The 12,042-nt window shown below is 40.4% G+C and overlaps 6 protein-coding genes across 7 annotated transcripts in view; 3 read left to right on the plus strand and 3 right to left on the minus strand.

Moving 5' to 3' along the window:
• LOC109536483 (adenylate cyclase type 10) overlaps positions 1–1,668 on the plus strand; it is a gene marked incomplete in the record, with an annotated part of 9,514 nt that extends 7,846 nt beyond the window's left edge. The window contains 4 exon segments of the mRNA XM_048667587.1: positions 1–80; positions 161–415; positions 473–614; positions 671–1,668. Of these exon segments, the coding sequence (XP_048523544.1) occupies positions 1–80; positions 161–415; positions 473–614; positions 671–814 (621 nt within the window).
• A 2,981-nt stretch (positions 1,669–4,649) lies between these two features.
• On the plus strand, positions 4,650–8,601 carry LOC109536432 (dynactin subunit 6). The gene is made up of 4 exons (XM_019902640.2): positions 4,650–4,977; positions 5,035–5,205; positions 5,272–5,542; positions 8,349–8,601. The coding sequence occupies exons 1-4, from the start codon at positions 4,964–4,966 to the stop codon at positions 8,427–8,429; spliced, it is 537 nt and encodes a 178-aa protein (XP_019758199.1). The 5' UTR covers positions 4,650–4,963; the 3' UTR covers positions 8,430–8,601.
• LOC109536430 lies at positions 5,568–7,392 on the minus strand. Its single transcript, XM_019902638.2, has 4 exons — positions 6,773–7,392; positions 6,107–6,258; positions 5,944–6,057; positions 5,568–5,894 (listed from the first exon to the last, which is right to left on the minus strand). Exons 1-4 carry the CDS (start codon positions 6,988–6,990, stop codon positions 5,632–5,634), a joined length of 747 nt encoding a protein of 248 aa, XP_019758197.1. The 5' UTR covers positions 6,991–7,392; the 3' UTR covers positions 5,568–5,631.
• LOC109536429 (stress response protein NST1) lies at positions 8,433–9,689 on the minus strand. The gene is made up of 4 exons (XM_019902637.2): positions 9,357–9,689; positions 9,141–9,271; positions 9,016–9,081; positions 8,433–8,959 (listed from the first exon to the last, which is right to left on the minus strand). The coding sequence occupies exons 1-4, from the start codon at positions 9,572–9,574 to the stop codon at positions 8,616–8,618; spliced, it is 759 nt and encodes a 252-aa protein (XP_019758196.1). The 5' UTR covers positions 9,575–9,689; the 3' UTR covers positions 8,433–8,615.
• Positions 9,690–9,694: 5 nt separating this feature from the next.
• On the plus strand, positions 9,695–10,682 carry LOC109536431 (GATA zinc finger domain-containing protein 1). The gene is made up of 4 exons (XM_019902639.2): positions 9,695–9,918; positions 9,974–10,171; positions 10,230–10,416; positions 10,476–10,682. Exons 1-4 carry the CDS (start codon positions 9,775–9,777, stop codon positions 10,637–10,639), a joined length of 693 nt encoding a protein of 230 aa, XP_019758198.1. The 5' UTR covers positions 9,695–9,774; the 3' UTR covers positions 10,640–10,682.
• Positions 10,636–11,857, minus strand: LOC109536427 (tubulin epsilon and delta complex protein 1-like). Of its 2 annotated transcripts, XM_048667375.1 has the most exons (4): positions 11,462–11,854; positions 11,010–11,408; positions 10,783–10,956; positions 10,636–10,720 (listed from the first exon to the last, which is right to left on the minus strand). In XM_048667375.1, the coding sequence occupies exons 1-4, from the start codon at positions 11,600–11,602 to the stop codon at positions 10,685–10,687; spliced, it is 750 nt and encodes a 249-aa protein (XP_048523332.1). In that variant the 5' UTR covers positions 11,603–11,854; the 3' UTR covers positions 10,636–10,684. The 2 variants fall into 2 exon arrangements, with proteins under 2 accessions (XP_048523332.1, XP_019758195.1); XM_019902636.2 differs by having other exon boundaries at positions 10,636–10,956; positions 11,462–11,857.
• Positions 11,858–12,042: the final 185 nt, after the last annotated feature.

Genomic DNA, 12,042 nt, shown 5'->3' on the forward strand with positions numbered 1-12,042 from the left:
TTCAGTCAAGGGGATGGAAAAGAGCCAGCAATCCGAGACCCGGACGCTAAAACCAGACTTACCATCGCGATATGGTTGTGGTCAGTGTTTTTATCAAGGGTTTTTATATGCACACTTTAGTACAAAAGGCTTTTTGGATTGAAAATTCTCGATGGTCCAGGAACGTGCGTTCGGAAAACTGGGAAGGCGCCTTTATCTGGGAGGAAGAAGTGATGAGTTTTTCTCTGAAACCCGAAGGGGAAAATTTGGAAAACCTTCTAACCGGCCTGTATTTCCTGGAAGGGCTGATTGTGATGATGGTGCGGAAAATGGACAGGAAGAACATCCAGATGGCCGAAATTCTTCAGCGGAGGATCGAGCGGTTGTTCACGCTGATGTTCAAAGCCGGAAAATCGGTGAAGATCATTTTGCCTCGGTAGGCTCTTGAGTCGGTTACGTGCACTTAGAAGCTGACGCCGTTTGAAAAATCTAGCCTTTACCATCTGAAAGCCTATTTCCATGTGTGTTTGACGAACAAATACAACGAAACGTTCAAAATCATGAAAAAGGCCACTGCGGCCGCCCTGAAATATGGAAACGACATGGAAGTTTCCTGGATAAGCCACAATGAGCAAGTAATGTCTACTGCCAAGTGGTAAACTGTGGCTGATGGATGACGATAATTTTCCAGGCTTGGTGTAATAAGTTGTCGCGCGCCGAAAAGAACTTCTGGCGTTTTCACGCCGAAGAGGAAAATCACATTGAGTACAATGAAGCCGATGAATTCACCGAGAAGTTTGGTCATTTCTCGTTGCCAATACCCATTTATCTGTAGCCGTTATACAAAATCTCATCAAGTGCTCGAAAATTGCCGTCCAATCATCGCGCTAAAAACTGTTAAACCATACAAGTTTGCTGGAAGATTTATGGCTCACACCCTTGGAATTCTTCAGTAATTTCCATCCAGGATTTTACGGTTGGGCGCCTGTAACCCATCGTAAGCAGCCGAGTTATTTGTACATGTCATAATTTACTATTTCGGGATCGGGCAGGAAATGTGTTAATTTGCTCGTTTTAAACTACTATGCGCTCTTTTGTTGGCTTCCTAGAGGCAATTTTCATTGGCTGCAGATGGAGGAGATTACTTGGCAATGACGATTAGATTGATATCTTATCAAAATCCTTTCTAGTCTCAGTTTGTTGAAGGTTTGGAATGAGCAGTAGAAAATAAAGTTTTGGGCCCCCTAAATTGGATGTGAACAATCAGGGAATTAGCGCCTGCAAACAATGAATTGCAGGCGTCATATTTCGATAATGGCGAATTAACGAACACGCTTGCGACACTAAAGCGCTACCATTGTAGCACTGTCGGCCCCATTGTTTTGCCGTCAATCAGCAACGACAGGCGGGGGCCCCAAGCTCGCTCACTTTTAAAATCCAGCCAAATGTCCATGGAAAAAATGGTTTCATTGAAGCCAGACTGTTCAAAATTACTGTAACGTGATGTGTGCAGCAGATTGTAAATCATCCAGTTAAAATCGTCCCAATTTTTTCAGATTTTCTTAGTGTTTAATGTCTCAAAATATGCAAGTTTGGGGTGCACACAAGCACGGTTTCTCCATAGGTTCAACGGCGCAGTGAACATCCTGTCTACATACACACAAAAAATACATTTTAGTTTCAAAAGAACATTTGTTGTCCATTCATTTGCGAAAAATAATGCCCACTATTCTAGATTTCATCTAACTTTCTCGGCGGCAAATGAATGAGCCTAAAAATACCCCTAAAAGCGTTTTTTAAGTCAAACAATATCAAAAAAAGTGTCCTGGTTGTGTAGTTGCAACAAAAAATGCACTGTTTTGCTTGCAGTGTTTCCTATCATCTAGACCCCGACCAGACTAGCCCTAACAAAAACGACCGCAAATAAAAATTTGTAACTCCCTGATGAAGCACCCGGGAAATTTCCGAGAAACAGTAGTGGAAAGAGCAAGTTTTACTCCACAACAATTAAAGCGAATTTTTCAATGTAGACCCCGACCGGACCAGTTCTAGAGTCTGGGGAAACTTGACCACAGTGAAACATTTGAGACTCTATTTTTTCACTCTATAACGATCAAAAATGTCCTAAGAATTCCCGAATTGCCCAAATTGTGCAGAATTTTGCAATGTAAACCCTGACCCGACTCGTTCTGGGAAACATTTAAAAATTCGTAATTCGCAAATGAAGACAAATGAAAGGCTACCATGGGCTGCAGTGAAAAGGGGAAGTTTTGTGCTACAATTTTGGAATGTTTCGAAAAAATCCGCGAATTGGGCAAATAATGGCGAATTTTTCAATCTAGACAACAGACATAGCCTCACTAAAAAATGTGTAACTCCCAAACAAGGGATAGAAAAAATTTGTCAAGCACAGCAGTGGAACGAGCAGGTTTTGCTTTACATTAGTGGAAACTTTGGTTCAAATGATCAAACGACCCAAAATGTAGCGAATTTTCCAATCTTCGCCCCGGCCAGAGTGGTTCTGGGAAACATGGTCGCGTCTAAAATTCCGCAACTCCCAATCGGAATATTCGGGAAATTTTCTGAGGGCATCAAGAAATCGCGCAGGTTTTGATTTGGTTTCACTTTCGGGTGTGATTTTTTTCAAATCGTCAGCTCTTCCATGTGTTAGCGAATTTTTCAATCTAAACTGCGGCTCGACTGTTCCTGGCAAATACGGTCACACTTAAAAATTCGCAACTCCCAAATCAAGTACCCTGAAAAGTTGCTAAGGATACCAGTCGAAAGAGCAGGTTACACCCTATAGGGTGGAAAAATCCCGTAAAAATCCTCCAGTTTTCCAAAATATCACGAATTTTCAATCTGGCCTGACTGGTGCTGGCAAACATGGCCGCACTTAAAATTTCTTTAATTATTTGTAAAGCTTTAGCTCTCAAACTAACCGTACCGTAAGTACCGGAAAGAGCAGGTTTTACGCTACAATTATTCGGATAAATGATTAATATTCTATTTATTGGATGGCTTTTTTGCGAAAATCATGCCGCATATTGAAATTCCCTCTAAAAAGTTTGAATTCGATCGGCAAATGCAGTTTTTTCTGCATATCTGTACAATGGTTTTGTGAGCCCACCGTTACTCTCCACGAGCTGCCACTGGATGCACAAATAAGGAAATTGAAAATTGCTCCAACTTGCCTCTTACAACCTCTCACGTGCACTGACTAAATGTGCAACGAGGCGATTATTTGAACGCCCACTTGAATATCATTCGCCTTTGGCGAATGGCTTTTGGAATGAACAGTGATGAATTTCTTTCGACTCAAATGTGAATTTTCCTGCCGATTCCCCCGATTTAATCCCCCTCGCTCATTTCCTATCCGTTCTATCATTATCTCAGTTGCTTGAAGTGATATCGAGCCGAACTATGAATTTTCGAGCCGACTAAAGCGTAGTAAAGCCATAAATTGGCTCATTTGTTCGCGACAACAAACATGCAGACTTATAAATCAGGGTAGTTACGCGAATGAGCATCATCCACATGTGATGAGACGGTGTCACACTTCGGTAAACGCGGACGGTGACAGATCGCTCTTTGAAATGCCGCAGGAAGAGCTCATCCGTGCAACAAAGTCGACCAAATGTGGTTCACCCGGATTAGAAAATGCTTTCAAGTTGTTCCGTCCGTAAAATCATTTGGCCCAGCTTTAGTTCGCCTTCAACCAGAGAATTATTGCAAACTATAGAGATGAGAAATAACATATTTCTTAGTCACAGAAGCCATTAGTGTTCAATGCGTGTTGAGAGCCCTAAAAATTACTTATTTATAAAAATACGTCCATCCCCATGGCCCTGCCGAAGCCCCCGCTGTACTTTCTTTACAAAGTGATAATAGAAGCCTAAGCATGCAATCAATTTGCATAGAAAATGTGGAAATTACAGTCATTAAGCGTAAACGCCGCAAAATGCCCAACAACTGTTTAGGATCCGTGACTGGGGGCATTAAACGATTTTTCTGCTTATTTGCCAAGTGCATTTCCGCTTTGGCGTTCATAAAATCATTATTGATGATTTTAGGTTGTAAAGACTTCATCAGTACTCGATTCTATTAAAACAAGTTTAAACAGCCATAATTTAAATAGAAAGATGCAATTTTGATAAGCCTAAATGGGTTCAATTTTGCTGGCTGGTTTTTAAAAATTCATCAAAGTCAGTCAAATTTGAAATTTTCAGTCAAAATAGACGATGCCTTGGCTGACTGTTGCGGAAAGTTTTGAATAATTACGATAATCCGTTGATTTTCTGCGATTTTCCAAACTTTACCTTTGAAAAATGTGCGCCAATATCAAGGCCGGTCTTTAAAAGCTCACAATTCACAAAACCTCACAGATTCAAGTTTGAGATTTTAAGCGAACTGGCTTTTTTTCTAATTTTTTTTATAAATATTGCAGTTGTTTATCCGAAAAACGAAAATCATTATTTTTTTCTGCCAATTAACCATATAAAATGTGCTGGAAAGTTCAACAACTGGAAGAAACTATAAAACAATATCGGTCCTTTCCTTAGTACACAACTCGAAAAATTTGGCTTTTTTAAAAAACACCCTGCGTATTTAATTAAGTATAATAACGAAACCAACTACGCCCATGGTGTCTGCTATGAACTCTGGGCGTGCAAAAACAAGTGGCAACATGGCCTTCTGTAGATGAAGTAAATAAAGTGACGTGCCAGTTAACCTCAATCAATGAGCTGATTTGAAAACATCCACAAAATTTTGCAAAAACCCAATTTTAGAGGATTTTAACGACAATTTTATCCGCCCAGGCATGAATTGCTTCTGTTTCTAACCTGATTTAAACCTGTAAAAAGCACGCGACAATCTCATCCAGGTGCTTAAATAACTGTTTTTTTGGAGTTTATGGACGATTCAAAGTTCTAACTGCTTAATTCCATCCAACTTTAAGTTAGAAGCCAATAAAAACATAAAAATGTCGAAGAACAGGTAACAAAGTTTTAGATTTTCAGTAGAGTGTGGGTTTCAGCATTAACATGGTTTCAGCATCAAAATATTCCCCGGTGCGATCGTTTGCGAGGAGGCAAAGCTGAGGGGCGACATCACGGTGGGATCAGGAACAATCATTCACCCCTGTGCCACAATCGTAGCTGAGGCAGGCCCCATTATCATTGGCGAGCAGTGCTTGATTGAGGAACAAGCGAAAATTGTTCACAGGTGAACTGTTTTAAATTCACACTCACTTTCGCGCTTTGGTCCTAACGAATCAATTGTTCCTTTCAGGTTGCCTCTGGATCAGCAAAACAAGGAAAACACGCCTGTTCTAATAATAGGATCTCATAACGTCTTTGAAGTGGGCTGTACAGTTGAGGCCCTCAAAATCGGCAATAATAACGTTTTTGAGGCCAAATGCTTTGTGGGAAACAAAGTGACCGTCACTAATGGATGCACATTTGGGACTGGTTGTGTTGTAACTGATGAGCAAATCTTGAAGGAAAATGTCTCGATATTTGGGGCTAAGTGCCACATGAGGGAGAGTTTGGACAAACCGGCGGTAAGTTGCCTTCCAAGTACCCAAGTTTTTTCTTATAATAATATTTATTGCAAATATAAAAAAACAACACAGAACATCATTCTGTCTGTTCATTTATGTTGGTCAAAAAACATTTGAATCAGCTTCTGCTGTTGTTCTAACACTTTTAAATGCATCGCCCTCTCTTGCTGTTCCAGGTCCAATCGTCTTAGTCGTTCTTGCTTTTCCAAGTCGAATTTCTCCCTGGCCAGTTTGAATTCCTTTTCAGCAAGCGCGATTTTTTTCTCCTGCACTTCCACTTCAGCCCTCCTTAGGTCCACGTCACTCGTATGTTTGTCTTTGAGGAATTGCAGAGTGGCCACATTAGCCAGTCCTGCAAAACCAGTTAATTTCGTGCGGTTTATTTGCATTGCCCTGCTTACCTCCGTCCTGAGTTAACGCAGAAATACCCCCAGAGTTCTGAGGTGGAGGGACTGAGTCGTCGTTGAGATCTTCGTCCAGGAACATGTCCGTTGATTCAACATCATCATGCGAGGCTGGAATACGTAGCATAAAACTTTATAAAGGCTGCATGGGGAATCTTACATGCTTCCGATCTGGCACGTTTGCTACTGCGATCCATTGCGGGTTTTCGCTCCTGGATTACATCGAAGTATTTTTCTTTCAGTTCCAGCACTTCGTGAAGTAGTTGCAGCTTTTCTACATGTTCCTCGTCGCTTCCTTTGTATCTGGCTTTACTGGAACAGATGGGTAGTATTTGTTGGAGCAGCGCTTCTGTTTTCAGTGGGTTTAGATGGTTGGGATTTTTGACGAATTTTCCCGAAAACTGCTGGTTTCTTTTAAATTTAAAATGGATTTCTGAATTTTCGCTGTTTTTGAAGCAGTTGGATTATACCAATTTGGTTTGTTACAGTTCTAAGCTTGCTTATTTTTAACTTGTTGATTGCAAGCCGTTAAGCTAACTAACGCCCTGTAGATCAGAAACTTTCGGAACATAAAACAGACTGATTGAATATTGAAAATTGTTGCCAAAAGACACTGAATAAAGTAAGAAATTCCAGATTGCGGCCCAAAAGAATAAAATTTCATTTCGCTGATAACAAAATTCCATTCACTTTTTTAAAGACAAATCGACAAAGTTACTGGAAAATGCCTCTGCTCCGCCACTGTTTATTTAAAGCGAAAATAGCGTCAAGTGCAGTAATACGGGTTATCACCTTATTTTCACTTATCGTTCCCTTAATATCTTACTTTTCTAAATCTCCTTTTACGTAAAGCTTCAAAAGATAGTCGACATGTTCCCTAACCGAACGCAAAGTATACGGACGACCCGTCATGCGTACGAAATTCTCATGAACCGTACTCCATCTGTAAGGGTCTTCGAACGGATTTCTATCTAAAACTTCCTTTAAAAGCATCAAACTGTGCTCGTTCGTGTATCGTAACCGTTCCATTGATTTGCGACTCATTTATTCCGAGCTTATTAATACGGTTCAGGCTGAATTTCGTTGGGAAATCAGGGGAGAACTCGCAAAAGTTGACGATAATTATAACGTTTGGCGTACCGGCAAGTCTAGCGTCCCGACAAACACTGTCGTTTGTCGTATCGATTCGATACTGGTGACCTCGCATTTAGCGTAAGGCGTGGTATGACTGCGTTCACAAATTCTACTTTGGTTCCCGTAATTCGCTTCCTTTCCATCTGCTACAGTGAAATGGATGGGGATTTTGCGGTTTGTGTCTGCGATTATTTGCATTATTCACTGCTGTTAAAATACCTCTAATTTTATGTAGGCTTGTGATAAATTCTTCGAAGTTTTCCGCAGTTTTCTCGCGTTATTTCAATTTTTAGAAGACGACAAGTGTTAATTATCAGCGCAACGTCGTGATTGTCTTTTCTCTTCTGTGTGTCTTTTGAGGCATAGCTGCAAAGAAAGACACACAGAAGAGAAAAGTTTTTTGCGAAAAATTCAAACAGTTTCTTTTATACATTTGTTTAATTTTATTTTAGAGAACTGAGCCTAAACCATGCACAACAATCACGACGTTGCGCTGATAATTAAAACTTGTCGTCTTCTAAAAGTTGAAATAACGCGAGAAAATTGCGGAACTCAACTCAAGAAGCTGATCAACTTGCATTATTTGACTAAACAGAATCATAAGAGTGCAACAGAAAGCCCCTTTAAGCAATGTAAGCAACATTACAATTTTTTCTGTATAAAATTTTGTTCAAAATTTATCACCGTTTTCACGCAAATTTGTCCGCAAAATCCGGATCGTTCGCTTTATCCCTGTAAGTTAGACAGTCGTGGTGGAAAATAATTATTTTCTCTCGAAAACTCTCCGGTTTTTTATTAACGGGCGATTCTGCTTCTGTGTAGTTTTTCGTTTTGCAAGTCCAATCCATCAACTTTAGCATCTTTTATGAGAAAATGCCCGATCGCCGCTTAGCAATTGGGAACGAAGTTGTTTCAGTTCTCGTCAAACAGCTATTCGGCGCTCACATTCCGGTAATTTGGCCATAACGGAACGTCATAGATCGGTGAAGTGGCGTAGATATTCCAGGATATCGTTATTTTGGGCTAAACCAGGTTTAAATACCCAGGGAATCCTCGAGCAATTTTCCGGCTTCTATTCGGGGCTTTGTAGTTCTTACACTGCTGGTTGCAATCGGCTTATTATATTAGGATATATAGGAAAAACCTTATATTTACTGTTGGGAGTTTTTGAAATATGCGGTTATCTGTAATGAGTTTTCGCGTGGGTTTGCAATGCCACAAGCCCTCATTATTCTTCAATAACATTTAAGCACTGATTTTTGTTTCAGCCTCAAACGTTGCAAATGGAAACGTTGGTAAAGCTGTTGCCTAATTACCATCACATTAGGAAACCGAATTGCAAACATTAAAGCTCTGATAACAAATTATTTATTCCCACTGTTATATAAGTAGATTCTCGTGCATTTCCTCACTGTAACGCTTATTCGAGTCTTACCAAATCTGCTGCAATCTGTAGAATACTTATATCATAATACCATTTTATATATAATCTTAATGCCAATAAAACCGTTGATACAATGACCCTCCTATGCATGTTACAAAATGCAGAGATTATTCCCTCCATTGCCTCTGTTGTACCTGTCCATCAGCGCTGTGATTATTGACTGATTGTGCATGGCAACTTGCCTATAGGCCTCCCTTTCGGCCCTTTCCATTTCTAATCTGGCGGTTCTTTCCAGCATATCTAACTCCAGCTTTTCTTCCTCCAGTTTGAGGCTCATGGTTCTAAGAGCCAATTTGCGTTCTGCCAGAGCCAGCGCTTGCTTTCTCAGTTTTCCCTCGACATCTTTACTGTCTCGTTCCTTCTCCTCGGTTGATTTCGCTTCCCGTTCCTTTTCCTTTTTTTCTCGCTCGTTCTCTTCATCCCAATAGAAATCGTCTGCAAACAATGTAATTTCACTGTGACCTCATGGATTTTCTTAGGTGAGCACTTACCATCGCTGTCCTCTTCTTTTACAAAACGCGTTAGTTCCTTTTTCACTGTCGATGTGGAAAATTCTTCTAAAATAATACAGCTTGTGTGTGCTTCCATTTCAATGAAAATTGCTTTTGAATGTTACCTTCCCAAGAGTTTGCATGTCGGGAACCCCTGCGGGACGTTTTCTCTAAACCAAACTGCCTTCTGATGTCGACAATTTGATCCAAATATTTCTTTTTTTCGGCAAAGTCGTCGTCGGTTTCTCTGGGGCGTCTAAATGAAGCACGATATCAACAATATGCGTTATTGTGGCACGTAGCAGTTTTGTCCGATATTTTCTAGTTAAATAGTTACTTACACCTTCAAGGCATCTTTCAAGTGGAGATTTAGCAGATGAGTTGCGTGTTCTTTGCATGTACGTAGCGAAAAAGGCACGTTACATTCATTGACGAAGTTTTCATGTATTTTTGTCCATCTGTCCACCTCCTCGAAGGGATTTTGCCTGATCACTTCCCTAAGAAGCTGCAAATCCTGTTCGATGCTAAACCGCAGTCTCCTATCGCGTATTTTGGACATTGTTTAATAATTTTTAGCTACTATTTGATATGATTCTCTATTATTATGACAAACGCGTAAACAAAACCTTAAGGCAATTGAATGCCAGGTCAATTGCTACAGTGTTGCCCATATAAATTTACTAATAAAAACACTAGCAGAGACTCTGACACCAGTACATAACCTGGTATTTGGCAATTTTGAACTTTTCACTGTTAGAAATGCCTTACAAAGCCCCAATTATATGCCTAAAATGTGAATCTACAGAGTCGACGTTTTGGACGAATGCTGAAAATTTAGGAGTGATATGTTTTGAGTGTGTGAACGAGGCGAAAAAAGACAACGAGGCTGAAGCAGATGCAAAGGTGTGTATACAAGTGAAACCTTGTTGTTTTGAGTGATGATTGGCCCCTTTTGCAGGACGAGGAAGATGAGAAGCCGACAAAAAAGCGGCCCAGGGCCACGCGATCGTACAAAACTCGACACAATCCAACTGCTACCCCAAAACAGCCAGCGGCCCCCAAAAGCAGAGGCCGCAGGGGCTTGTTTAAGAAGGTACCAATGAAAGCCCCAGCATCAGTTGCCACTGTTGTAACGAGTGATCATGTTTTTTATAAAGTGAGTAGTCTGCAATAGTGATTATTTAGGGCTTTGATTTTGATGGTTGGACTGCTAGGGAAGTTACATTCAAGTGGGCGATATAGTATCGGTTAAGGACGAAAATAACGACTGCTATTATGCTCAAATAACTGGCCTGATGACTGACCAGTATTGCAGTAAGAGCGCCGTTCTTCAGTGGCTGTTTCCTTCCGCGGAAAGTCCGCCCCCGAATGAAGAATTCGATCCAGCCACGTACATTATTGGTGCGTATTAATGCTGCTTACAGTGAAAGGTTTGGCTATGAATTCCGTTGCTGGGTTAGGGCCTGAAGAGGATTTTCCAAGGAGTTTGGATTGCATGGAGTTCATAATGCACGCCCCATCTGATTATTATAAATCGAAAATATCGCCGTATGGCTCCAGCAAGCCGTGTGCCGAATCTGGATACATTTGGACTTCAATGGAATCAGTGAAAAGATGTTCTTGATGCAATTAATTGATTTATTTTACAATATATTGGAAACACGCCACTTCAACTGGTTTTTTTGGCCTCCTGCAACACACTAGCCTAAAACCCAACCAATGGTTCAAAAGGTGATATATACATTTGGGCAGTTGTATAATACAAACCATCCATTTCCAGAATATTTTTTCCTTTTTAGTCCATTCTTGGTAAATTCCCATAATACAGACGATTCGTTCGGTTTCGAGTAGAAATTGCGCCCCAATTTCCTTGTCTTTCAATGCTAGTATTTCATAGATTGTGAGCATATTATGGGCTTTGATGTTCAAACATTTGTCGTACTAGAAAATCATTATTTTGAGTTTTTTTTGTGCTCAATCATGCTGCTTCTTACTTTGGTCTGTATCTTGCGTATTTGCTCATTATATTCAGAAATCATGTCGTGGTTGGACGCGATGTGACCAACCAGCCACTTTCTGTACTTTTCTAGATCGCGTTCATTTAATTTTTTCCACTCGAATTGATCATTTGAGTCAGCAGAAAGTGGCTGGGGGGCGAAATGGTTTACGGGGGGCAGTGGGTTACTTTCCAACTTTTCCCGTAAATCCCTTTCAACCGTCGTTCCTATTAGAAAACCCAGAGCAAGGAGCAACTCCCTACTTCCACACAGGTTTTCCCTTTGCAGGCAGTAAAATTGCGTTCTATTGTAATGAAGGCTGAAGACTTTTTCCTGAATAGCCACTGGACTAGTTTCGTTCAGAATCTTTCCCAAAACGCCCCATAAAACTTCCACCTAAAACGGTTTTTTTAGAGTTTCAGCAACATGAGTCTTGTAGGAATATCTACGGTATTTTCTTCATTTTGATCGAATTTTGCCAGGCGAAAATGCTCAGGCTTCAAACTGGTTTCATGGAGAGCGTTGATCAGTTTGCATAGAATTGCTATGGAATTTTTTAGTTCCTTACTCATCGGGTTTGATTTGTTCATTAATTTGAAAAACACAACGGCTTTTATAGGTTAGTGCAAGCCTAGTCTTCTCGTGCAGCCTTTATATACAGAGTGTTTCTTAACTGGAGGCCAAAACCTTGGGGAAATGAGTGGCTTGCTCTCCAAGCTGTTTTTATGTCTAAGTGGCGATTTAATGTTGGTAGTGCATATTTTTAGTATTATTTGGAAACTCACAGCCAAAATTAGTAACTATAGTTAAAATTGGAAAAACCGTGTGTACTATTCGAATTTCCTCACTCACGTTGTTACGACTGAATCGAGTTTTCAATTCTCTATCCAACGATGCCAAAACGAATTCTGTGGCTCGAATGGTTCTTGAGGAACTTCGAAAAAAGCAGCGTCATGTTCAAGTGGATTTTGCAACTCAAAAAAAAACACGCAAATCTAAAACTTCTTGAATTCAAGCATTTTTTGAGAAA

Source organism: Dendroctonus ponderosae, unplaced genomic scaffold (genome assembly GCF_020466585.1).
Source record: "Dendroctonus ponderosae isolate FM_Combo_2020 unplaced genomic scaffold, Dpon_F_20191213v2 Dpon_F_20191213_6, whole genome shotgun sequence".
In the NCBI taxonomy this organism is placed as follows: Eukaryota; Metazoa; Arthropoda; class Insecta; order Coleoptera; family Curculionidae; genus Dendroctonus; species Dendroctonus ponderosae.

Coding starts and splice junctions, on each gene's coding strand:
- LOC109536432 (XM_019902640.2), top strand. Junction 5,206..5,271: donor CAAGCGAAAATTGTTCACAG/GTGAACTGTTTT, acceptor TGTTCCTTTCAG/GTTGCCTCTGGATCAGCAAA. Junction 5,543..8,348: donor AGAGTTTGGACAAACCGGCG/GTAAGTTGCCTT, acceptor TTTTTGTTTCAG/CCTCAAACGTTGCAAATGGA.
- LOC109536430 (XM_019902638.2), bottom strand. CDS start 6,990: ATGAGTCGCAAATCAATGGAACGGTTACGATACACGAACGAGCACAGT. Junction 6,058..6,106: donor ACGTGCCAGATCGGAAGCAT/GTAAGATTCCCC, acceptor TACGTATTCCAG/CCTCGCATGATGATGTTGAA. Junction 5,895..5,943: donor TGCGTTAACTCAGGACGGAG/GTAAGCAGGGCA, acceptor CTGGTTTTGCAG/GACTGGCTAATGTGGCCACT.
- LOC109536429 (XM_019902637.2), bottom strand. CDS start 9,574: ATGTCCAAAATACGCGATAGGAGACTGCGGTTTAGCATCGAACAGGAT. Junction 9,082..9,140: donor ACATGCAAACTCTTGGGAAG/GTAACATTCAAA, acceptor GTATTATTTTAG/AAGAATTTTCCACATCGACA. Junction 8,960..9,015: donor AAAAGAAGAGGACAGCGATG/GTAAGTGCTCAC, acceptor CATTGTTTGCAG/ACGATTTCTATTGGGATGAA.
- LOC109536431 (XM_019902639.2), top strand. CDS start 9,775: ATGCCTTACAAAGCCCCAATTATATGCCTAAAATGTGAATCTACAGAG. Junction 9,919..9,973: donor AGGCTGAAGCAGATGCAAAG/GTGTGTATACAA, acceptor CCCCTTTTGCAG/GACGAGGAAGATGAGAAGCC. Junction 10,417..10,475: donor TCCAGCCACGTACATTATTG/GTGCGTATTAAT, acceptor TTGCTGGGTTAG/GGCCTGAAGAGGATTTTCCA.
- LOC109536427 (XM_019902636.2), bottom strand. CDS start 11,602: ATGAACAAATCAAACCCGATGAGTAAGGAACTAAAAAATTCCATAGCA. Junction 11,409..11,461: donor ATCAAAATGAAGAAAATACC/GTAGATATTCCT, acceptor AAACCGTTTTAG/GTGGAAGTTTTATGGGGCGT. Junction 10,957..11,009: donor TACGCAAGATACAGACCAAA/GTAAGAAGCAGC, acceptor ATGATTTTCTAG/TACGACAAATGTTTGAACAT.